General features: G+C 38.6%; 1 protein-coding gene across 1 annotated transcript in view; it reads right to left on the reverse strand.

Annotated features, from left to right (window-relative positions):
• Positions 1–53: 53 nt before the first annotated feature.
• Positions 54–25,413, reverse strand: part of LOC121326556 (adenylate kinase isoenzyme 5-like) — a 39,161-nt gene continuing 13,801 nt past the window's right edge. The window contains exons 6-14 of the mRNA XM_041269893.1: positions 24,119–24,310; positions 14,608–14,698; positions 7,323–7,390; positions 5,235–5,277; positions 4,927–4,962; positions 3,348–3,511; positions 2,044–2,160; positions 1,058–1,249; positions 54–576 (exon numbers count right to left, since the gene is read on the reverse strand). Coding sequence (XP_041125827.1) covers positions 508–576; positions 1,058–1,249; positions 2,044–2,160; positions 3,348–3,511; positions 4,927–4,962; positions 5,235–5,277; positions 7,323–7,390; positions 14,608–14,698; positions 24,119–24,310 — 972 coding nt within the window. The 3' untranslated portion in view covers positions 54–507. The remainder of the gene's footprint in view (positions 577–1,057; positions 1,250–2,043; positions 2,161–3,347; positions 3,512–4,926; positions 4,963–5,234; positions 5,278–7,322; positions 7,391–14,607; positions 14,699–24,118; positions 24,311–25,413) is intronic.

Genomic DNA, 25,413 nt, shown 5'->3' on the forward strand with positions numbered 1-25,413 from the left:
GAGATTTGATTTCTCTCTGTTTATATCTGCTTGTCACAATGACGAGTACGAGTTGTAAGTTTATACTGTATAAGGACTATACTGAGGGAGCTTGTTTAGAGATCTTTCTGAACATATTTGTTAAAATCACTTGCTTGGGTCTCTACTATCACTGTCACACTCCTTTCCCTGGCAATTATGTTTCCTGCCAATGGGAAATACTACATAACACCATTTACATTGTATAATTACAATAAGACATTTATTTATTTTTTAGTAGGCTTGAGGTGAATGGTGAATACATGTGCAAGCTATGACCAGTGTACAGTTCTGAATTTTCCAACACAAGGGTGTAACACATTTTTTGTAAGAACATTTATGAAGTTTCCAAGATGTGAACTCAACATGCGTTACTGCAAAAAGTTGGCCCAGGCTTCTGCTGATACAATGTTAAGCGCTGCTGTGACATGGGTGCATTTGTACCCAGACAGGTTTGAAAACACAGTTCATTGAAGGGATGGCGTGATCTCAGAAAACTGAATTTATCGCTGTGCACACCTGCAGGAAGACTTCAGCAGGAGTTTTTTCTGCATTTATCTGTAAAAATACACATTCAAATTAATTTAAATGGAATAACACAAAAACAAGTTATACATTCTCTGTGAATTGCTTATTCAAACTGGTAACCAAAAGCCTTCAACTCATAAAGAAATGGAGTATCGCAGGGAAAAAAAACAAGTTTTCCATTGGCAAGTTGTTTCTTAAACTGCATGGAGAAAAAGTGCACTTTTATGCTTATGTGATCAGGACATTGTTATGTGGCATTATGTTAGCCAGTGCAAGTGCCGCATTACAACTGCAGTGTATATTTTGGTATAATTTTACAGAACATCTATTTAGATCTACTTGCACAGGCACACATAATTGGGAGGTTGTGATTTATCGTCAGTTTAATCTCAGAAGGAGCTTTAAACTTTGCAACATGTTGCACAGTAGAGAAGTCCCTCATACAGCCTTAAGCAATGAACACCGCGGAGCTTGCTATGCATAAAGGAGAGGCTATAGAAAGTGAACTCACTGTGTGTGACAGTCTCCTAGTCTCATAGTGAGTCACGACGGTCCCTGTAGTTTGGCGGAAGGTGTCCACCCTCTTGCGGATGGTGTACCTGCAGCTGTCACTGCTTGGGCTGGCTTGGTACTTCTGCTGCAGACGCTTAGTCATCGTCTCTGTGGAACAGTCCATGAAGAGCACCAGGCTTGGCTCTCCTATCTGCAGGGGGTTAATAGGAAAGCAAAGGAGCAAGCCAGCCAGTGTTAGGAGTCTATCCGGGGCAAAATATATTGACCTATTTCTGATTGCTAATGCTTTCTTTTCATCTACGGGGTCATGGGATCCACTTTTCTATTCCAGTCCTTGGTAATGAAGGCTGCCTGTTCACATTGTGAGACACAGGGGCCCTGCTGCTGTAATGATTCCAGCTTATTTATTACATTCATGCATCTCTGAGAGTTCATTTGGTTGGGAGGGCAAGGGCTTCTTTCCCCACAGCATTAGAAATTGAGGAAGAGTTACATGACTTCAAATTTTAATATAAGCCAGACATAGTCTGCTCCAGCCTTCTAATCCTTGTCATGTTTAATCAGATAAGGCACAAGGATGAGTTGCTATAATACTCGGCAGACGGTGTCACTGTGGTACTCGTGCATTGCTGCAAACCTGTATCTAATGCAGCGGTAAACTTATGGCTGTTGAAAGAATACAGGGGTATTAGCATTACAGCCAACCAATGCTTTGTAAGGCTGAGAGGGTTCCCATTTAACTATTGCCCAGGCCCAGATGCAGTTTATCTTTTGAGATCTAGTACAGGATCACAAACCACTCTAGTATGTATGGTTGCAGACATTGCCTTTGAAATAATGCCCAACACCTAAAGATTTGGAAACAGGAACTGTATAATTACATTATTTTTATTCAATCTGCCATCGTGCTAGACGTAAAAGCTGTGCCCAGCTGCCCTCTTAAGCTACCGAGTTGTGCGTTTTCTAAATTTCTTCAGTGCACACCTTCATTTCGAATTCTTCTCCCTGTCTCACATCTCGTGGGAAACCATCAATCAGAAACCCCTTTGTGCCATCCAAACTGGCAGCCATGGCTTCTTTCACCAGCTCCAGCACTATCTCCTGTGACAAGGGAACGACAAAGCAACATCTATACGATTTCCACTTTGGGAAGCTTTCGAAATGCTGACAAAGAACAGAAGTGCTTTTTTTTCTGATTTTGATATTTGAATTCCCCCGTTACCACCTGGTGAATAGAGTTTGTTCTAGCATAAAGACACAAACACCATGACATGATGTGATATTTCAGGCTCAATTAAAACAATATTCAAAATGGTTTAGGTGTATACAAATACATTTTAAATTGCTTTCTTATACTCGCCTGGTTTTTCTTACTCTCTGTGTGGTTATTTTTTTGTCCCCGCTGTGGTTGTCTGCATCAATTATAATTGCTCTTTTTCTCTTTAATGCCTTCCAGTGTAATGTGTTACAAAGCTGGGGCATAAAGTAATTAACCTACAAAAGCTGGTGATTGTTAGATTTTAACCAGGGACTTTGATAGCCCCAGCACATCATCCTGTCATTTCAACACTGATACACTCCACATAGTCTGAACAATTTATTGTCAGAGAGGAGCTGGTAACTCTCAGCAAGGAGGCTAAATGACACACCAGACATGCCTTAAAGAAATAATAATCTATGATGCAATGCAACGGTAGGCAATCTACCAATCTGGTCTGTTCAATTATATCACTTACTCAGCGACTGGGAACTGTCAAGCAGCAGGGAAGCAGGCTTGTACAATAACAGAAATATAGGGCTAATGTATCAACTATAAATAATTCACATTTAAGCTAATAATTATCAGACAGGTACACACACACACAGGTTCTAATGCAGCAAAGCATATTCCACATCACAAACATGTACTAATAAGATATGTGAACTATATTTCAAACGTTTTTTGGAAGCTAACTGAATTTCTTTATTGATAAGAGACATTTACTGTAGTACACTGCAAGAAATGTTTAGTAAGAGCTTTTTTTTAAAATAATGTAACATTTAACAGTTACTTACAGTGTACAAACTGTCAAGAATTGAGCTTCAGAGGAAACAGCAGTCTTTTAAACAACAGTACATTCACGTCACTTGAAACCTAAAATATCTTAAGAGTGCTGAGATTGAGAATCAAAGACCTGACTGATGGAGGGCTCAAATCCCAGTTGAGACGCTGATTCTCTGTGTGGCTTGACCGTTTGCATCTTGGCTAAATGGTGAATGAATGGATGAATGTTTGCACGTTTGTTTACCATGGGTACAAGCTCCCCGTGCTCCAGGACGTCCTTGATGAACCTGCTCCTCTCTGTGTCGGAGAGCAGCTCACTGCGGAGGAGATCTCCAGTGGACAGGCGAGTGAAACCATACTTCTCCTCTATCTTTTCACACTGCGTTCCTTTCCCAGAGCCTGGCCCACCTTGTTGTTAGAGAAGAGGAAACACTGATCTGCCAACTCAGGAGACAACTGAATAGTCACCTGAGAGCACTGTTTCCATATTTTTATATTTTAATGGGCAGGATTTAACTTCAGTCTCATTGCAGCATTGTTTTAATATTTTCAGAGGCATCACCAGAGTTCAAAAAGCTCAAGGCTATATAATGTTTTAAAGCAATAAGGGGTAAGGCATGCATTAAAATGCTAAGATTATCCCAGCCTAAGAACCCTGGCTAAATGTAAGTGGATTATGCCTGAGTCACTTCCTATCTGTTTTCCATTAACCATAGAGTATAGTTTTTAAATGAGGCAGGTTGAGTGGATTGGACATGGGATATAAACCCCTTTAAAGCGATCCCACTATGAATAAATATAGGTTAAAGGTAGACTGAAATGAAAATTAGATGATGCTTCTCAGCTATTTTGGAGAAATCATTCCCAAATGAAATAATGAAATACCAGTATTGTATTCATTTCAATCAGCCAGTCAGCAACATAACTTCATAATACTGGGGAACGCAGTTGCAGGAGTTAATTAGGCTGTTGTGGAAAAAAAAAAATCTCTATATTGACAAAATTCTGAAGGCAGTGAGCTGCTTGACTCAAGCATCATAAACTAAAAATGTTTAGGACTCCCTCCTGCAAGAGCTGGGAAAAGTCAAGTGAAACAATAGGAGTGTTTCATATTGAACAAGGGCCACCTCAGCATGGCAGGAGACCAGCTCGCTGCAGCAAACCAAGGATAAAAAAAAAATAAGGACAGAAAATCATGAAATTGGTTAGATTCCCATTTAATAATCTTCAAAGTTGTTAATGGATTTCAGGTCTTGATACCTACCAGCAAGTATCTATGCACACAAGCAATTCTAGAGATTTTAATATTGTTGCACATGTAGGAGTGGTAGACCTAATGGTTAAACCACTGCTAGAACATGGGGTATTATCTGACGTGTTTATGATCGATATTGTCCTTTTGTAAAGCTGACAAACTAATACAGCCTGGTTGATGTAAACTTAGCCTTTTGCACACAGAGAGATCTGCATGCAATCTCTGCTTGCCTCAACTCCCTTTCCCAAAAGGAATTGTATTGCTTCCCTCAGCAAGGTGACAGGCAGGCACATATCTGCTGGTTTCAATTTAAAAATGTCTCAAGGGTGGATTCAATCAATGCATGAAGATCTGTGTTAGGTCTGTTCTATAGCGCTATCCAATCAAACTTCCAGACACAGGAGGACTAACCTCAATTTACATTAGTTTAATTTACCATGTGAAAAATATCAACATCAAGAACATATAATAGTACTGTACTCTTTTAATGTGTTTCATAAAGTTTTTTAAATCCCCAGAACATACTTTAAGTTTCCACTGTTAATTTGTTTATATACATTGTACTTACCAAGCACAAAGATTATCTTTAATTTCTTCAGTTCCTCTGTAAAAACAGAAAGCATATTGTGGTATATTGGTGCATGATATATTTGTATGCTTCCTGAAATGAGTATGCATAGTTTTCTTGAAGAAAAAAAAAAGTTCTATAATTTAACGATACACAAACTATACACTTCCCCTAGTCCATACGATATGATGAAACCAACTGTGCTTAATATACTTTTTAAACAACCTGAAACCAAATAAATCAAGTAGTTTAATTGTATTCTTTTTTCATTTATTCTTGGAAATCCTCATATAAAACCGTGAACTCACCTTCCAGGTTAAAATCTCCATATATTGTTGTCTGGTCTTCAGCCTGCCAAACACCAAATCAAATAAAAATGTTGTTTTAATATTTTTGTTTTCCATAACATTTGCCATATAATTTTACATGTTTATTTATTTTTTACAAAGTGTATTTGAACTGTAACCCTTTGCTGCCCAGTGTCCAATATATTTGACATTGAGAAAAATAGGCATTAAATACAGTAGGTAGGGGAACATACCCAGGGCTGTAAAGGGTTAAAAAGCAGTGCCAACACTCCCTGTCTTACAGGACCCCTCCCGAGTCGCACACTTACTCTGCCTAAAGAAGACTATTTGCTGTCAGGAAGTTTTAGTATTGTGGCTGGAAAATTGGTGAGGATGAAGTTTGGAAAATAAAAAGACCATTAGAAAAACAATAACTGATTTGAGTGAACGCTGTTACATTACTGTGTGATTTAAACCACATTTTTTAGTGTTATTGCTACTACTCTTATATAAATTCTAGCTGACTGCGCTCTATATAACACTGCTAGCAGGCTTGATCATAACCCGGGCAGCTCAGATCATTTTACTCCATCATGCATTCATCTCCTCTCGACTCGACTAATGCAACTCTCTCTATGGTGGTAAACCGAATGCAGCTGGCTCAAAATGCTGCTGCTAGGATCCTTACCAGATGTAAAAAACATGATCACATTACCCTTTAAGCCTGATATCTGTTATTAGCTGCTGTCTAAATTGCTATTTCAGGTTTTTCACTCCAGTTTATTCATATGATTCTGTATGACACACGCATCCACAATATTCAGAATTCACATCCTAGCCCTGTATGTAATGTACTATGCCTGTATTTAATGTATTTGCATTGTAATATGCCTTTGCATTGTTTTTCACTGTTTGTATTTAATGTACAATGCCCTGTATTTCACTGTATTTAATGTATTATTCATTGTTCCTCACTATCTTGTAAAGTACTTTGTGATGGTGGTGCCCTAAGAAAGGAGCTATATAAAATAAAGATTGATTGATTGATTGGTTGGTTGATACATTATTAGTATATTAGGGCATATTCAAAAGATATATGTGATGGAAATATTTCTTTACTAGTTTGTTTTGTTTTTTCAAATCAATATCAGTTATCCATGTAAGGCCTGTTAATGTATATTTAAATTGACAGTGATGCAAAGTGTTTTTTGCGCTTTCAACAAAAGGCATATTTCTATGTAGCTTAAAAGGTTTTAAGAAATGTTGATTCCATATGCAGTATAGCACAATTCAATGTGCAATGCTGTAGGATAGACAGACACAGATATTCAAAGAGTACATACTGTAGGACAAACACAGAGATAGATAATTGATATATCAACAGTATTTATATTTTCTAGTTCCATTACCCTATTCTATATTCTAATGCTGAATCTTTTGTCAATTTTGTCATTAAGTGAAAATATTCCCATTTTCTCGTTCTGAAGAGGTTTCCATTTTAAGCTCAGCGCTGAGGGAGTTTTATTAAATTGAGGTAGACTAAACCAAGAGATATATCCCACTAGCATCTACGACCTTTCAGTGACAGAGAATTTCTCATGAGTTCCATTCATCACAGAAGCGTTCACTGTTGACTGCAGCAGTTTTAGGAAGAGGTCAAGTCTATCTACTCTAAGATGCCTACTTTTTTCAGCTTGTTTTTGCTTATTACCAGCTGTGGAGCTCAATGGGGCATAGAACCCATTGCTGTGCTAGTGAAAACCGAATGTTTTCCACTATAGTCAACAAATGATTGATGAATTTAACAGAGGAACTATACATTTACTGGTATTTCAATCATCTATTTTACCAGCGTGGAACACAGGAACTGGAGCATAAAATTCCCAGAGAGATATGCCACACACTTAAACAGGATTACATTCAATATTTATGCATAACGTAAATACATATTAGTTGCAGTGCTGATGTCTGCAGCTTTGTGTGTCTTCAACTGAGTCTCACAAATTAGCTATACGCAGTGAGAATAAAACGGCAGTATCTTACAAAAACTGTATCCGAGACAGAGAGGGAGCTGTAGGGAAATCAAATAACAAAGGAGAATGTCATTACCTGTTCTTCAAAGTCTGAGCCCGTGTCTGCAGAATCTACAAGCAGACTCAGGTCAAGCTCACTGGGGCCTGCAGTAAAAAAAAAAGACGAGGAAAGCAGCAAAAGTCTACCGGAAGCCATAATACTAGTATTGTACTGCATGCTAGGGTATGAAATGTCACATTGTTCATTGAGTATCTGGAAAACTACAGAGCGGTATGTGTCAGACCACTTTATGAAGCAAAATTAGTTAGTTCTATAGGGTGATGCAAAACTTTTGGCCATAGCTGTATGTTTCAATGTTTTCAATATGTCATGCACGAACGTGCTAAAGGCTGTTACTGTTTCACTTCCTAGGTCAGTTCACTTCAGCACTGTCTTCAAGTTTAGGATTAGAATTGAAGTCTCCAGATTTTGGAGACTGTAAAGTATTTCTAGTACCGTAGTAGCAGCCCGTATTCGTACCCTTCATTTCTGTGTTATCTCTTACTGGTGAATCTTGGTTAAAATTAGCTCAGATTTCACAGCAAGCATCTAAATAATGTATCCCAAAGCCTCTGTTGTTAAAGCAGCCCCCAGATATCTTCCCTCATTGTTTTCAAAGAAATAAAATCCCTTGATGGTACACAGATAAAACCCAGAATAATTCAGATTAATTAAAAAAAATAACTATTTAATAATATAAAAAAAGGCTTCATATCACCTAGAGAGCACCTGAGGAAAGCTCTTTGCTGAGAATGTATTTAAAGCACGAAGAGTGTTTTTCATTTACACTCTTTCAAGTCACGTGCATCATTGCATTATTTTATAGCTGGGTTGAGTCTTATTCCCATGGTGTGTTTGCCCTTCATTATACTTTTTCTTATCCTTATACTGTACTATGCATTTCACCTTTTTTAAAATTGATTTTAACAATAGTTTACAATACCTGCTGCCCTAGCAGCTTAGCATGCTTACCTATTATTTATCATGTTCAATATATATGCTTTCACTGTGCTTTTATATACTTATCTATGCTTTAACCATGACATACCACATATTCTATTAAGGATTCAACAGGCTTTGAAGAAAAGTGCACACCTTGTTTAGCAGTAATTTGGGTTTAAGCAGAGAGACAAATCTAGCAATCTCTACATCGCTGATTCCCATACTAGGGAACACAATGACAAATAGCCATTATTGACAGGGTGCAAAAACAACATTCTGGCATTTAAATCAACGGCAAATTTAAATGCATAACTCTACAGTGGAATTGATATGAAGTGGCTTATAAAGCAGTAGTGTTTGAAGTAATTGATCCACTCTAAGCTCAGAGAAAAAAAAAAGAAAAACATTTGATGGCTTGCTAAAGTTCTGGTCCTTCACAGCAGAGTGTTACAGAGCAGTTTCAACAGTATGACATCCCAATCCACTCAAGGATTAGAACTTGAATCACATTTCAACTGCCTCTCTTCAAGCATTTTCAATCAATAATGAAACACAATCCATCAAACCATTGAGATATTAAAAAGAGGTTTGGTTTATAAGGAGAATACACAATGGGCAGACCAGACTTTCCACCACTCGTGAACAAAGGCCTGTATGCTCGGGGCTCTGCCACTCCATTGTTAACATCAGGCTCTCCATCCCTGTGGTGGAGAATATTACTGTGCCCCACTATACACCCTCCATATATGACTCACTTTTTTTGTTCACAATGGTCATTGTTCTTTAATACGCTGACAAATAACATCTCTCAGTTTGCTCTAGTCAGATCCAATTTTGTAACATGAAGTCGGGCAGATCCTGCAGTCCACAGGGTCATTACAAAACCCACGACAAAAAAAGCTGTAACCTTTTACTGCCCTTACTGGGGTTCATCAATGGTCATATTTCAAAAAGTTAAAAAAGGACTTCACTATATTTTACATTTTAACAAATAAATCTGTAATAGTAACTGTAATAGTTATCCCCACCACTGGGTTATTTTTTATATCATTAAACGTTGAGTTACTGCATTAACAACATGACAATAAAACACAGTAATATCCGTGAACAAACACACTTTAAGTGTGTTTAAACAACGTCCATCTGCCCTGTGTCTGAGATTGAACTTCAAATTCCAAATGCTCAAACATTTTTGTTGCAAGGACCACGCTTAGCAAGCACAGCAAGGCAAAGATGCGAAGAACGAATGCACACAAGAGTAAGCTTCTTCACATTTTAAATGTGGTGATTCATAAAATCAGAATGCATTCATACAATTTTTTAGGAAAACAAAAACAGTTCTAGTTTTTTTTACCATTTCTCTGCCCTTCTCTGGGTTTAGACAGCCGTCACTCTCTCTTGCAAGGCTATTTTCCATACTCCATGGCTACCACTGAAGTCTAGACTATAAATGACCAACTAAAACCATGTGAAATCTCTGCCTGGTCACAAGGAATGAATATTATCATGACCGTTGTTGAAGGTATAGTTTTCTGCATATATTTCACTTCATGATGGAACTGTGCTAATGTAATACTGAAGTACTATAGTGTGCTCATTCATACATGGACGTTAGTCTTTTCAATAATAGATCCTGGAACTTCCATCAAAGAACGACAAGGTTACCAAAATAGTGAGCATGAAATCAATCCCACTTAAATGGCACTGCAGCAGAAATCACAATGAGTTCAGTTCAGTCACCAGACACTCCTTTTCTACATCAGCCCAAATTGACAGAATCAAGGTATAGTAACTTTAAAATATCTATTCCACTACAAAGTGTATTTGTATCTGTAATCAATTATGGTCAATTAATCAATTAGCGCAGGACAGTATTTTTGTAACGCAAATGTTGGGGGGGGGGGGGGGGGGGGGGGGGGGGGGGTGACAGATTGTCATAAAGCTTGGAAATAATAAGTGGTTCTGTATTTATCAACTGCACCCACAAGACTCTAAACCCGTTATTACAAATGTGGGACACAATTCAGCTTTAGAAAAGGGTATATTAATGGTGCTGAATGATTCACATCAGCGAAGCAGTTCTAAAGCAATAGAGTTTCATCACCAATATGGAACGTCACTAAAGGCTGCACTCCCACCTACATGTCTGTGTTGCTAATGGCAACCACCATTAACCACTACTGATTGGAAAACTGATAAAGAAAAACATCACCACAATCCTACATACCCTTTTTAAAAAAATACATTACTCTTCAGGTTATGAAACTCATTCCCCGCTCATTTCTTAACACTTTTCTGAGCCAAGTACAGAATGACCAAAATTATGTACTGTAGAATGACTCAAACCGCGCATCAATGAACTGGATAAATGTTGTGCAGGCAAAGCAAAACCAGTTAAAAATAGCCTTTCCTAGCTCCCTGAACTGGCCGATCTCACCAAATCTTGTAGAAGCACAAAAAATGCCGTTTCATTTTGATACATTTTTGACACAGAGTCAAGAGGTGTCAGGCGAACATCATGGGGTCAGCAGCAGTGTGTAAACCCTATCATACACTTCATACCTAATGAATGCACACTGGCACTTTAAATCATGTATTTTCTCCTTCCAGATTTCATTCGGTTTTTGTCTGTTGTACATTTTTTAAATGTGCTAAAAATGCAAACCGCTTGTTATTATGCTGCCAATTATGGCACTATTGTGTTTGTTAAAAGTGTGAAGGCACAATACGCAATTAATGGAATTACTCTAAAGCCTCATCATCACTGTATAAACTTTACAAACAAGCATCCTTATATTTAGCTTCTATGATATTCACATGGATCCCTGTATCTCTATTATGTATTGATATTACTCTCTCACCTACACACCAAAGTCTTTAGAAACACACAGAGTCGAAGTTCTAAAAGGTAAACAGGATAGGATATCAGAAATAATAAATGACAGGAAGTGTTTATTCACACAACCACTTGAACTTTGAGTCTGTTTACAGATTTCTAATACACTCCCTGCCATCTATGATCCTCTATTTACAGCACTGACATTGTGTCAGGAAACTTATGTCATGACATGTCACACTGAGTGGGCTTTTACCTGACATGTTAAATATGAAATATATCACTAGAAAGTCTTTTTTGAACTAACAAGAAATTGAACAAGTAGTTGCATACAGTGTATATATATATATATATATATATATATATATATATATATATATATATATATATATATATATATATATACACATACATATACACACACACACACACACACACACACACACACACACACACACACATACATATATATATATATATATATATATATATATATATACACACACACACACACATACACACACACACACACACACACACACACACACATATACAGTGGCTTGCAAAAATATTCAGACCCCTGACCAATTCTCTCATATTACCGAATTACAAATGGTACATTGAAATTTCGTTCTGTTTGATATTTTATTTTAAAACACTGAAACTCTGAATCAATTATTGTAAGGTTTTATGTGGGGAAATATTTAAGAAAAATTATAAGAAAAATATAAAACTGAAATATCTTGCTTGCATAAGTATTCAACCTCTGTGCTGTGGAAGCTCCCAGTTTGCACCGATGAAAGAAATTGCCCCAACGAGGACGCAATTACCTTACCATTGGCCTCTACCTGTGAACCATTAAAGTTGCTGTCACATTTTCTGGATAAAAACCCCACTGTTGAAGGATCTGAAGGAAAATGTAGACCAAATAGCATTCTACAGAAGTTAGAGATAAAGTAATACAAATGCATAGATTAGGGAAAGGGTACAAAATAATATCCAAGTGTTTGGATATCCCAGTGAGCACAGTTGGATCAATAATCAGGAAGTGGAAGTTGCATCACACCACCCAGGCACTGCCAAGAAAAGGCCGTCCCTCAAAACTCAGCGCTCAAACAAGAAGACTTGTGAGAGAAGCCACAGAGAGGCCAACAATCACTTTGAAGGAGCTACAGAGTTCAGTGGCTGGGAGTGGAGTAATGGTGCACCAGTCAACCATATCAAGAGCTCTGCATAATACTGGCCTGTATGGGAGGGTGGCAAGAAAGAAGCCGTTACTCAAAAAGTACCATCTGAAAGCACGTCTGGAGTTTGCCAGAAAGCATGAGAGTGACCCAGCTGCGATGTGGGAAAAGGTTTCGTGGTCAGATGAGACCAAGATAGAGCTTTTTGGCCAAAACTCAAAGCGCTATGTGTGGCGCAAACCTAACACTGCCCATGCCTCAAGACACACAATCCCTACAGTGAAGTATGGTGGTGGCAGCATCCTGCTGTGGGGATGCTTCTCATCAGCAGGGACTGGGCATCTTGTTACAATTGAAGGAAGAATGGATGGAGCAAAATACAGGAAAATACTGCAAGAGAATCTGCTTCAGTCCGCTAAAAAACTGAAGCTTGGGAGGAAATTCACCTTTCAGCAGGACAATGATCCCAAGCACAAGGCCAAAGCAACACTGGAGTGGCTCAAGAACAAAAAGGTGAATGTCCTGCAGTGGCCCAGTCAAAGTCCTGATCTCAATCCCATTGAGAATCTGTGGCACTATTTGAAAATTGCGGTCCACAAGCGTCGTCCAACCAACCTGAACAACCTGGAGCAAATCTGCCAAGAAGAATGGGCCAAAATCACTCCGACACTGTGTGCAAAGCTGGTACATACTTACCCCAAAAGACTTAAAGCTGTTATTGCAGCGAAAGGTGGCTCTACCAAATATTAATGTGTGGGGGTTGAATACTTATGCAAGCAAGATATTTCAGTTTTTTATTTTTCTTAAAAATATTTCCCAACATAAAACCAATGTCACCTTACAATAATTGATTTTGAGTTTCAGTGTTTTAAAATAAAATATCGAACAGAACGAAATTTCAATGTACCATTTGTAATTCAGTAATATGAGAGAATTGGTCAGGGGTCTGAATACTTTTGCAAGGCACTGTATATATATATATATATATATATATATATATATATATATATATATATATATATATATATATATATATATATATTCTGGTAAATTATTTAAATTTTAATTATGTGGTTTAATGGGAAATTATTTGGCTCAACCCTTTAAAAAACAGTTTTGTCATATATATGACAACTTTTACAATAAACGGTTAACTAAAAATCAGTGAGTCTATCCTTGTTAAATGTAATTATAGTCACAGAGAAGTGACTTGCTCAATTTCAATTTCTGTTCATTGGTGAACATTATGGGTCTTGATGCAAATGAAGCAATTACAACCACTGCTATTGTGGGACTCAAACAACAGCAGGGGAGCATTTATTAAGAATTACCAGTAGGTGTGCAGTAGGCTGATGTTTAACCTACAACACTTTCCACAATGTTCAGCGATTGCAAATACAAAGCAGGGATATTTGTTTGGGAAGTTCGACTCAGTGGTATAATGACCCTGTACTTGTAAATACAAATATCATAACAGGAGAGTATGTAAGAAGAAGGGTATATAAATGACACCTTTAACAACACAGCAATTTAATTAAAATACAATACAAACAGGCAACTATATAATAAATCATACTGAGACAACAAACGGAATATGTGGACTACATTAATGCTGTAATATATAACGATATAACGATATACAGTAACATCCCTCCTGTTGACTGATATGAATAGATGTTTGATTCAGAGATTTAGCCTGGCCTCAGGACTTTGATTTAAATTGACTGTTTTCACCCTCTGACTCCTCTTTCACACTCCTCTGACGCCGTTGTCTTATTACACAAACTGTTTCATCTCCCACATTCATATACTGAAAAGTGAAGTATTTAAAGGATTGCATGATTTTACCAAACAGTACAGTATTTTGAAAAAGACAACACATAACTAAATGAGGTACATTTCCTGCTATCACATTACGAAATCATAAAGACAGAACTCAAAGTAAAAGACAAGTCAAGCATGACTCTGATTCCCACAGGGCTGTCTTTGAGAGAACTAACTAGGATACAACTCCGACAGTACACTGAATCTCTGATTGCACCAGGCTCATTAATGCAAATTAAGATGCCACTTGACATATCTGATGTGATTCAAACCTTCTTCTGCACAGTAGGAGATGAAATTTGTTTTAATTACATGCACATCTTCTGGTTTACAGCATGCTATTCAAACCTTTTACTTCACAATAAAAGATTTGAACTACACTGTACATCAAGAAATCCCCATGCTCATTAAGAAGCCATGCCTAATGCTCATCAAGCCATGCCTAATTATTCAGCTACTTCCTGAATCGACTTGCCTTTCGACAAGGCTTTTACATCAACCTAAAGACAGACAAATTCATGTTACTCATGCCTACCTGCCACAGGTTCTTTGGTGGGAAACAGCTTGTTGTCAACGGTTACGCTTATATCATAGAATACTTCTTCTTCGTCTCTGTCAGCGTCCAGCTATGAAAAAAATGAGTTACGTCTTTTCAATGCAGATCTTTTGTTTACTTTTAGAATTGAATTTACTACAGAATTAGAGTTCTAAAACTTTTCAAATGCATTGGTATAAAGTTGCATTCATGAAAACAGTCATTTTGTGTGCACTGTGTTGTCCCCCAGGGTCCCCCCAGCTGGTTCACATTGTACACCCATCTGCCTCGTTTTCTCTGGGACTAACTCTTAATATCTTTATCAAATACTGTAAGGTATCTGCAAATCAAAATGTGAAGATGCAAGCTGTTTTTGTAAACCTTATCGTAAAATGGTCCAACAAAACAGCTTTCTGATGTTTAACAAACACATTTTTCAAGAACATTTAAAAAACAAAACACAAAAAAACCCACAGCTCTAAGATTTCAGAATCAAGCACTTACTGTTTTCCAGATGGTTTAATCTGGGACAATTAGACACAGAAATAAATATTCTGAATAATCTGTGTTCAGTCAGTGGAGAGTTAACTGTCACACTGCAAATTCAGCTACAGTAGGACATTAAGAATGTTAAATGGCAAGGAAGGATTACAGAAACGTATGTACAAACAGCCCTTTCTTTACTGAAGTAGATTTAATAGACACATCTGAATTAAAATAACACTGAACTATTCTTACGTGACCTGGTAGTGAGCTGTGATAAAAACAAAAGGAATTTAGCCACTGCGAATCATTTTGACAGTTTTCCATGTAATGGGCTGTGAGAATACCCCTAATGCATGGTTATTGTTGGGTCCACAGCTGTGACTTATTTAATTCATTAATAAGAACATATTACAATGTTATGTGTTGAATGAATGGAAAACATTTGCTTTACTTTAAGAAAGTTGCTGGACTTTCAACAGCTGGTGATTGCTGAAATGAAAATAAAAAGCACTTTTATGAACTACTAGCAGCATATAAAAAACTGTTTTTATGATCATCTATTATATTATATCATTTTTATATTATTATTATTATTATTATTATTATTATTATTATTATTACTACACAATATTTGGTATGCAGTACAGCAGGAAATAGCAGTTACAGGCAAACCCTGTGGTTTGTTTATCAGAATAGAATTTCAGGTTGATGCCAATTATAGGTTGACAAAACCCATCATTACAGATCACTGATCTTGATAAGAGTGGTACTATATAGGTTAACAGGATAACATGATCATAATCAAGTATGTGTTTTTCACAAGAAATTAAAAGAATATTGCTAAATAACATTTTAATGTTTTTACAGTACTGCATCAAAAAATAAAACACAATGTATTTATTTCACTATTAAAACATAGGCATTCCATACTGGCCAAGATTACACCCTTTACCCTATTCATCCCAGACAGGCAATAATCTTCCTTTTGTATTTTACATCCTTTCCAATAAATATAATCATAATTAATAAAGCATTCATATTATGGTATGTGATGATAAGTCTGACCCGCCAACCTATCTTTTCTATATGAACAATGCAAAACTTTAAGGACCTTTTCAAGGAAAATTAAATCAAACTCGCAAGGTTTTAGAGGAGGTTTATTCTTTTACTGTCAATTTTCAAAGCACTGTTTAACCTAAGAGAATGTTTAGATGGTCATCGCTCCTTAAAAGACAGTCCTTACATTTTGTGGAGCAGGTAGCATAAATCACGAATTTGTCAATGTTATCCTGTGTACAGATGTCATCCTCTGCACAGAATACTAGAATAATTAAAATATTCTGTAGCATTTCCTAGGTACAAGCTTTGTTTTTTGTGATTAATAATAAGTTAAAAGTTTGTGTGTAGTGTGGCTTTTGCACAGTTTGAGCATCCAGAACCAGTAATATCTTGAATCCCCAAACTGCACAAGATAAATCTCTTATCCCATAAAAGACACCTTACCCACAATGTACTAATTTATATAACAATACCATATTTGTTCTCTTTTAATAGGATTGTAAAACCCATAATTGTGAAAGTACTGATAATTGTGAGGGGACATCATTATGGCGCAATGCTGGATAATGGATCTAAAACAGGAACTAAGTAAGGTCAGGAGAATTGCTGGGGTTTCCTTGACAACCAACAATTACAAACAGCTACTTTGCAATCTGATGTACTTGCTGAGAGAAGCAGCCCTTTCTCCTTCGAGGCAGGCTTGCACTTTGAATGCCAGAAGATACAATTTGTCAGACTAATTAAAGAAACATGCATGGTCGATGCTGCAGCTATGTCATATTAAGGAGATCAATAACTTGATTTATTTAGGGTACAGCTACTGAGCCCTCAAGCATCTCTACTCATTAAAGTATACCTGGCTAACTGATTAAAGCATTCATTGCAATTAACAGAAATACAATGCAGCCAAGATCGTCACTTGTAAAATAACATTTTAAATGTATTTTTTGATGACTCACAATTAGCTTTAACTTGGCATTTGAAGGCACAGAAATGGTTTACTTCAAGGAAAGTAATTCTAATTTGGGATTCATCTCTAATGATATTTTATATTTTCTTTGAAGAGATTTAAAGGCAACGTGCACAGCTTCTGTATCACTATTTCATCTGGCATTCAATGTACCATTTTTGCAATGGTATTATTCGATTGAAATGCATTCAATAACAGTTCTATTAAAAAAAAAAAAAAAAACCTCCAGTGTTTTGAAGAATGGATAAATGCTGCCTTTGAGTTTTTAAAGCTATCCTTGAAATAACAAAAAAATAAATAAATAAATAATAAAAAAAGTTTGCATGGTAATTTTACAGTTGTCAAATACTTTCCCCATAATTATACTAACCATTTAGAATTGTTTACCATGTTTTATTTATTTATTTATTTATTTATTTAATTATTTAATTATTTTAAGTTCTTTACCATACCTCTCTGGTCTTATAATACAGTTCTTAACTATGCTTTACCATGGTTTCACTATGCATTACTACAGTTGGCTATACTTTTCCTATGCTAACTCCTAGAACAGGTATACAATTACATATTATTTAGAAGTGATTCAATCATCATAAAATCCAGAAAGATATATGTTACTGTTGTTGTGAAATGGTAGACACCCATGTTAATGGACTGAGAGCTGATCATAGAGATGGTACACAGTGAAACCATCTAAACGACACACATGAAAACAGGTCAGTGGAAACAGAACATCAAGAAAAACTAAATCTACTATAAGGTATTAATGCCCTGAACCAGAAAATAAGATTGTATTGAACAGTCAATGTTTGCACAGAAGAGCAAATGCACTGATAGGGGCAGCACAACATACACATAACCTAATTTCCTTTCATTCGATTCTTTATGCCCTTATTGCCAGCAATTTTATTTTACAATGTGGTTTCCCATTTCACTACTGACATTCTAAAAATATATTTAAATACCTAGTGCCCCACCACTAGGTATTTAAATATATAAGTGCGCTGTTTATATTATTATTTGTGTTGTATATTGTTTAGCAAGGATGAGCGAGACACCGTCCACCAGGTTATTGTTTTATATTTTAGAATTACCTTGTGAGAATGCGTAACTGTCAGCTACTGACTATCTATTAAATTACATCCCATATAAAAAATAAGAATATCTTCTGAATTGGTTTAAAAAAAAACAAAAAAAACAGGCATTGTCATTTAAAATTACCTGAGGTTGGAATGACTCTAATAAACAAAAGTAGGAGGGTTAAACCTCTTTCAAGCCCTGAGGTGATTTAAATAAAGCAGGCAGTCTTAATATTATAAATACGTTAGGTAGTTTATTAACAGAATTCAATAAGCCAACATCGAATGCCTAGAGCCCAGTCATGCTGTCTGGAGGGCCTTGTATGTGACTCTTAGGACTGCTGTCTATGGTTCTTGCTGATCTATTAGAATGAACAAAGAAGTCACAGAGCCAAGAAAATCACCGGAAATCTTAAATATCAAAGAAAAGAAAATTAAATTTTTTCTTGTGAAGTTTTCAATCATCTGGACACTCACACAAATTCTAGCAATCACAATAGGAAAGCGCAGCTTTCTAACCTGTCATTAACATACTGTCTTAAAAAAACAAAACTATAATAAATCTATTTTTCACGGCAGATGAAGTTGGAACATCTCCCTTAAAAATCTTCACTTGGTTCAAGAGGATTTAAACATTACAATCTGTGTTCCCATTTGTGCCTACACCTGAAACTTGGTTCATAGTGCGCGAGATAGATTTAAAAATGCATCTCACTGCCGGGTACCTGAACTACATGCAGTGGTCAATCATCTGGCTTCTCATTCACTGGTTAAATGCATTAGTTGTCTGGAAACACTAAGGAGAAAGAGCCTGTGGACAATTCAAGCCTCACTCTCTCTAATAGGCAGATACAGAAATGTCCCTTTGGCTTGTACAAAAGACCAGGGCTATTAGAGTAGAGAGGAAGTGTCTGACACAACTGTTTCTTTTTCATAACTCACAAAACGTGAGGGGCAATGGGACTGTCTACAGCCGGGCACAATGTGAGATTCCTAACAGAGCCACCTAATTCAGACCCAAACAACCCCTTCCATTCAGTGCTGGGCCTCTCAAGAACAGCGCTAAACTGTGTCAATGTACTATTTGGAGACGACAAACAAAAGCATTACCAACAATGCCTTCAATTGTCTTTCGGTCTTAAGAAATAAATTGAAAAAAAAAAATCAGAACAACTTGAACAATGTTAATTTTACCAAGAAAGCCTTTCTTGATAATGAGAAAGGAGCGATGCTGCACCAGTGCTGTGAACTGTGCTCTTGCTGTGAAGCTCCAGTTTCCATCCTTATTTGCCATTAATTTGGTTTACAGTCCTCTCTGAAACAGAGCCCTGTTGAAGATCCCTTATTGAGAACAACCACTTTAGGCCGGGAAGGGGTTTGTTATCAACGTCACCTCGCCACCTCCTGCAGGTATGATGGGGCTTTTAATTTCCTTATGGCTTGTATAGAAGCCCACAGATATAGTAATTGTAAATGATTCTATATGACTGAAGGTGACTGAAAGCATATTTATTGAAATTAATTCCCATGTTGTCTATATAGGTGTTGCTGAGATGTTTGAGATGCCTCAGTCAGCACTGTTTGTAGCCTCAGTATGCTGACATTCATTTTTTTCTTTACCTTATATATACCAAGTATCAAAATAAACTTATCACTATTATAACACATTTATTTTCGAAAAAAAATAAGGTATATAAATGATGGACATTCACAAAATGTTTTTGGTTTCTTTTTAATCACTCATTAATTCATCCTTGACCATGACACGCCTGAGTGACTATGAATGAAGCATAGGCACTTAATCACCTAATTAGTGAGACAATTGATTGGACACTGGATATCTCTGAGCAAATATACAAAAGCTGCCCTATGAGGGACCTGCTGTGAGGGGGAAGTCCCGCCCACTACTTGCTGAAGAGGGACGTCCTCACAGTAGCCCAGCGCCATTTTCTTTCGAAATCAGAGGTCAGCTGGGGACACGACCTCGAAGGGTAATGGTTGTCATTCTCTTTCAGGGAACCATGGTTATGGTTGTCATTCGAATTGAAAGGGAACGTTAGATTATTACCATAACCATGGTTCCCTGAAAGAGAATGACAACCATTACCCTTCGAGGTCGTGTCCCCAGCTGACCTCTGATTTCGAAAGAAAATGGCGATGGGCTACTGTGAGGATGTCCCTCTTCAGCAAGAGGTGGGCGGGACTTCCCCCTCACAGAAGCTGTACCAAAGCCGTTGTGGCTCCAGATTACCGACGGTACAACCCCACAGCAGCAGAGCCCACATAACGCCTAAGGGCATGCCGCCTGCAAAACTCTAGATCCCAAAGAGGGTCTCGTTCGGTTTGTCACATCAAGGTGGTAAAAACGCACAAATGTCTGACTACCTGTCGATGTAGCATAACTCATCTAAGGAAGCACCATGAAGGAAAGCCCACAAAGTTGCCTGGCCCCTGGTAGAATGGGCTGTATTGTCCCCTGGTAACAGGGAGTCCGTCTGTTCATACGTCAAGCGTATCGCATCTGTCACCCAATGCACTAGATGTTGCTTCGATAGGGCCTGACCTCTAGAGAGGGACCTGTAGCAGACAAACAGCTGGTTGGACTGTCTCCAGGATGTCATCCTATCCAAATAACAGCACAGAGCCCGAACTGGGCATAACATGTGTATGGTCCGTGGGGAATGCGCCTAAGCCCGCTTCTTGAGCTGAAGCGCTGCTCGGCCGAATTTGAGTGCCTTCGAGACGACAGCGATGGAGAACGTCTGCGCCTGCGTGGTAAAGGGGAGCGGCGCTTCCGTGGCAACCTCCTGTCCCCTGGGGAAGGGAAGCGGTACCTGCACGGCGACCGACTGTCCCCTGGTGAGCGTCCCCTTGAGTGGTACCGCCTCAACGGTGACCATCTCGCCTCCCTGAGAGGTGCCTGCACCTCTGTACCAGTGGTGGGGAAGGGGAGGGTGACCCGGTTGTGCAGGAGATTTCCCTGATCACTGTAGCAGGGGGGGGTCCTGGAAGACCTCTGTGGAGGCCCTTGGACCACCGATCTCATTCTCCCCTGGCTTGAGGAGAGAGATTCTGCTGGGGATAGGGCTGCTCTCCATCTTTTTTTTCTCCTTGAGAACTTCCTACAGGGAGAGCAGTCCAGCTCACCTGCCAGTGCCTTGGCCGCATGTTCTGGCCCGAGGCACCTGGCGCAGGATCTGTGTTCATCCTGCTGGGTAGCTTGGCTGAGCACCGGTCACACTGGTGGAAGCCCGCTGATCCAGTTGACCGCACCGACATATTTGCAGTTGTTGTTGTTGTTTCAAACTGCTATGCTCAACGAGCAGCCTGCAGACGTGTTTTTTTTGTTTGTTTTTTTTAACAATTCACTGGTACCTAATCAGTCGGTGCCGGGATCGGCGTCGAGGCGAGCGCTGTCAGTGCCGAGGTTGGTGTCGAGATGCGCGCAGTCGGTGCCGCGTGGTCGGTGCCGAGTCGACCGGCTCCGAGGTTGATGCCGACATGTAGCGCGGTCGGAGTGGGGCTGTAGACAGCCTCGAAGCTATTCCCCGGAGCCGAATCAATCAGTGCCGGGATCGGCGCCGAGAAAAGCGCTGTCGGTGCCGAGTGGGCAGAGCCAAGTCGATCGGCGCCGAGGTCAATGCCAACGTGTAGCGTGGTCTGTGCCAGGCTGTCGACGGCCTCGAAACTACTCCCCAATGCTGAATCAATCGAGAGAACACGATGTCGGTGCCAAACAGTCGGTGCCGAGTGGACCTGTTCCAAGGCCGGTGCCGATGGTAGGCAAGGTCGGGGCCAAGCTGTAGGCGGCGCCGAAGATGTTCATGCCGACTCTGGGTCAACCGGGGCCGGGTGGGTGCTGTTCTTCTCAGCCTCGCAAGAAGGCGGGAAAGCACAGTCGGTGCCGAGGTAAGCAGCCGATTCAATCGGCGTGGTCGTCGAGGGCAAGCGCAGCCGCGCTAGGATAGCCCGAGGCTTGAGAGGGGTGCTAGGCCCGAACTGTTTTTTTTTTTTTTCTTGGTTCGCTGACCGATTAATTCGCGCACAGGACGCCATCGTGAGCCCGCAGGGTCTCCTACAGCACTACAACAGCTCTCATACGGTGTATCAGCTACACAAAGCTTCATGTAGTGAGAGTAGTGGCCGATCGCTAATCTGTGAAGAGGGGTCAAAACCAGCTCTAGCCAATAAACTGACGGGAGACTATAGTGAGAGCAGTGTTACTAACGCTCGAAAGCATGATACCGTGGTTTAGAATTTATTTGGAGCAACAAATAAACCAGCCAAATTCGGACGCAAACGCCAAAGCAATTCACGACCTGTCTCAGAGATATGAGAGAGAAAATGGAGATGGGCTACTGTGAGGACATCCCCCTTCGGCAAGAGTTGGGCGGGACTTCCCCCTCACAGCAGAGCCCTCATAGGGCAGCTTTTGTATATTTGCTCAGAGATTGACGGTCAGAGAGGCTCTTTCCCATTCGGTAATGGTTGTCATTCAAATTGAAAGGGAACCAGACATACAATGTAGACACAACAAGACACATTATTGGATCTCACAAGTGGAACGAGGCACAAAACACAACCCGATTGGCCAAGACTCCCAAGCACACTGGGGCCACAACTCGATCACCTTTTTGGCACTGATTGCTGCTAACCGATTAAAACCTGATACAGCATTGTATTGTAACTGTGATGTTAAATTTCATGCTCATATTCATAATTACTGTTAGAGACGCTGCAGTATGTTTACTGTGTGTAGGGGTGCTTTGTTAATTGAGTGTGTCAGTTAGCTTATTAATGTTAGTTTGTCAGTTAGCTATTATTCTAGTTTATTAGCATACGCTTGCCTATTGCTTTTTTCTTACGTATTCTGTTCATTTCATATGTTGATTCACGAGCATCATGACATACGTAATACATGCGTTTGTATTTATTGATTTAGATCATGATTGGCCTTGGCATATTGTATCCGGTGGTCAACTCTGCCTTAGAGAACACTTTGGCTAAAAGAACACTTTGTTTCCCAAGGGGTGTTCTCTTAGCCAGAGACTACTGTATATAGTACTGTACAAATACTATGTGCTATGACCTACTATATATATATATATATATATATATATATATATATCATATATATATATATATATATATATATATATATATATATATATATATTCGCATAATAATATACGCGTTGAGTAGATATGTGAGTATATGTAAGTATATATACATGACGATCGTCCAGAAGACCGTTGTCTTATAGGAACGTAAAGAAGTACGGATTAACACAAAGTGTCGAAGTGTTTTTTAGACACACCAATGAACAGTAAAAGGGACACTATGAGTTAAAGGGCCAAAATCAGCTGCAATTAGCAGTTGTCAGTTGTGGGGGGAAAATGTGTATAATACAATAGTATAATATGACGTCTTTAATCCCCTTTTTATGTATTCAATTATATGAGTAATACGACCAGACATTTCTGTGTTTCTGTTCTGAATGGCTGTTATACAATAGAAAACTGCCAGAACATTCGCATGTGATGGACAACATCCACTGGGAATAAATGATACTGATGGGAACAGACAGCTTTAAGAACAGATGACAACTGTTCAGTTTTAAAGAACAGGGAAAGAGACACATACGTCACTTCAGATTGCCATTGTTCTTTTGACAGCGGCATGCTCACAAAATCTATTCACCTATTCAGGAAGACAGTGCTGGTTAACAATAATTGCATTCACAAATCACGTGCCAGATTAGACTTTTATACTAAGAGAATGTGGATGAGGTGATGTAGTCGGAAGAGCCACTTTCCTACCGATATTTAGTGTGTTAGTATAATAATGGAATGACTCTCAGTAATGCAATGTTATTGTTACTGCTCGCTGCCTGTTGCCGGCTGACAGGAAGGCTTACCGTGACAATCAGGCCCTTTTCCTGGAAGTACTTCACCAGAGGGATGGCATTCTGCTTGAAGTTGGCCAGGCGGCGCTCAGTGGCTTTGGGGTTGTCGTCAGGCCTCCCCTGCTGCTCCGCCCTCCTCTCCAGTCGCTCCTTCAGCCGGTTATTGACACAGGCCAGGAACACCACCAGGTCCGGGGTGCAGATCTGTGGGAACGGTCAGCGAGATGAGCTCTTATCAGACACTGCATGCAAGGACAAGACACCCCACTTCCATGAATCTGCTTGGATAAAATTATAAGGGAGTTTATTGTACCTAAATAATATTTATTTGACTGTGGATAATCTTATTTATAGGACTTCTTTGAAAATTAAACCCTCCTATTACATTCCTTTACAGATAACAATTTGGAAAAAAAGTTTCAAATAAAATAAACTCACAGACACTAGTCATACTGTATGTTTGTATCATCTTTGGGCCCCTATTTTAATTATATAAGTAGCACTATATGGTCTGCCACCATTTCTATCTATCTATCTATCTATCTATCTATCTATCTATCTATCTATCTATCTATCTATCTATCTATCTCTCTCTCTCTCTCTCTCTCTCTCTCTCTCTATATATATATATATATATATGTATGTATGTATGTGTATATATATATATATATATATATATATATATATATATGTATGTATGTGTGTGTATATATATATATATATATCACCCACTCGATATATCGCGGGTGTTGGGGTCCAAAAGAAATCTGCTATATATCAAGGGCTGTGATATAGCGAGAGACCCATAGAAAAACAAATAGGCTAACAAATAAATACTGTACAACCACTCTCTCATTTTATCAGGTGCGTCAGGGTCCAGTATAAATCCTCTACGCAGCCTGCTTTTTCTCATTTTTCATATAAAAAGCAGCACACTGTTGTAATTCGTACAGCGGTGGGTAATTGCTTCTCATCAACTTCAGTCTCCAATTAATTTCATGAGTCTGCAACCATTCAACCCGCTGCATTGAAATAATCAATTCCCAACAACAACATTGGAGGTTTGTTGCTAGGGAGCTGATGTCATTGCCTTGTGACTTTTTCTAGTGCATTGCTGCCACACGTAAACACCTCGTTGGCTAAAATAGAAACCACTTCAGTAAGTAGATATTTACTTTGCTTTGTGTTATTGTGCAATACGTGTGTATATGATAACAGTACGATAGTAATGCTTTGTTTTTAATTGTTTTGTGTGTTTTAGTTTGTGATGTGCAGTAGGAAATATTTGTAATTGTAGGTGCTTATGT

The sequence above is a fragment of the Polyodon spathula genome, chromosome 14, assembly GCF_017654505.1.
Source record: "Polyodon spathula isolate WHYD16114869_AA chromosome 14, ASM1765450v1, whole genome shotgun sequence".
In the NCBI taxonomy this organism is placed as follows: Eukaryota; Metazoa; Chordata; class Actinopteri; order Acipenseriformes; family Polyodontidae; genus Polyodon; species Polyodon spathula.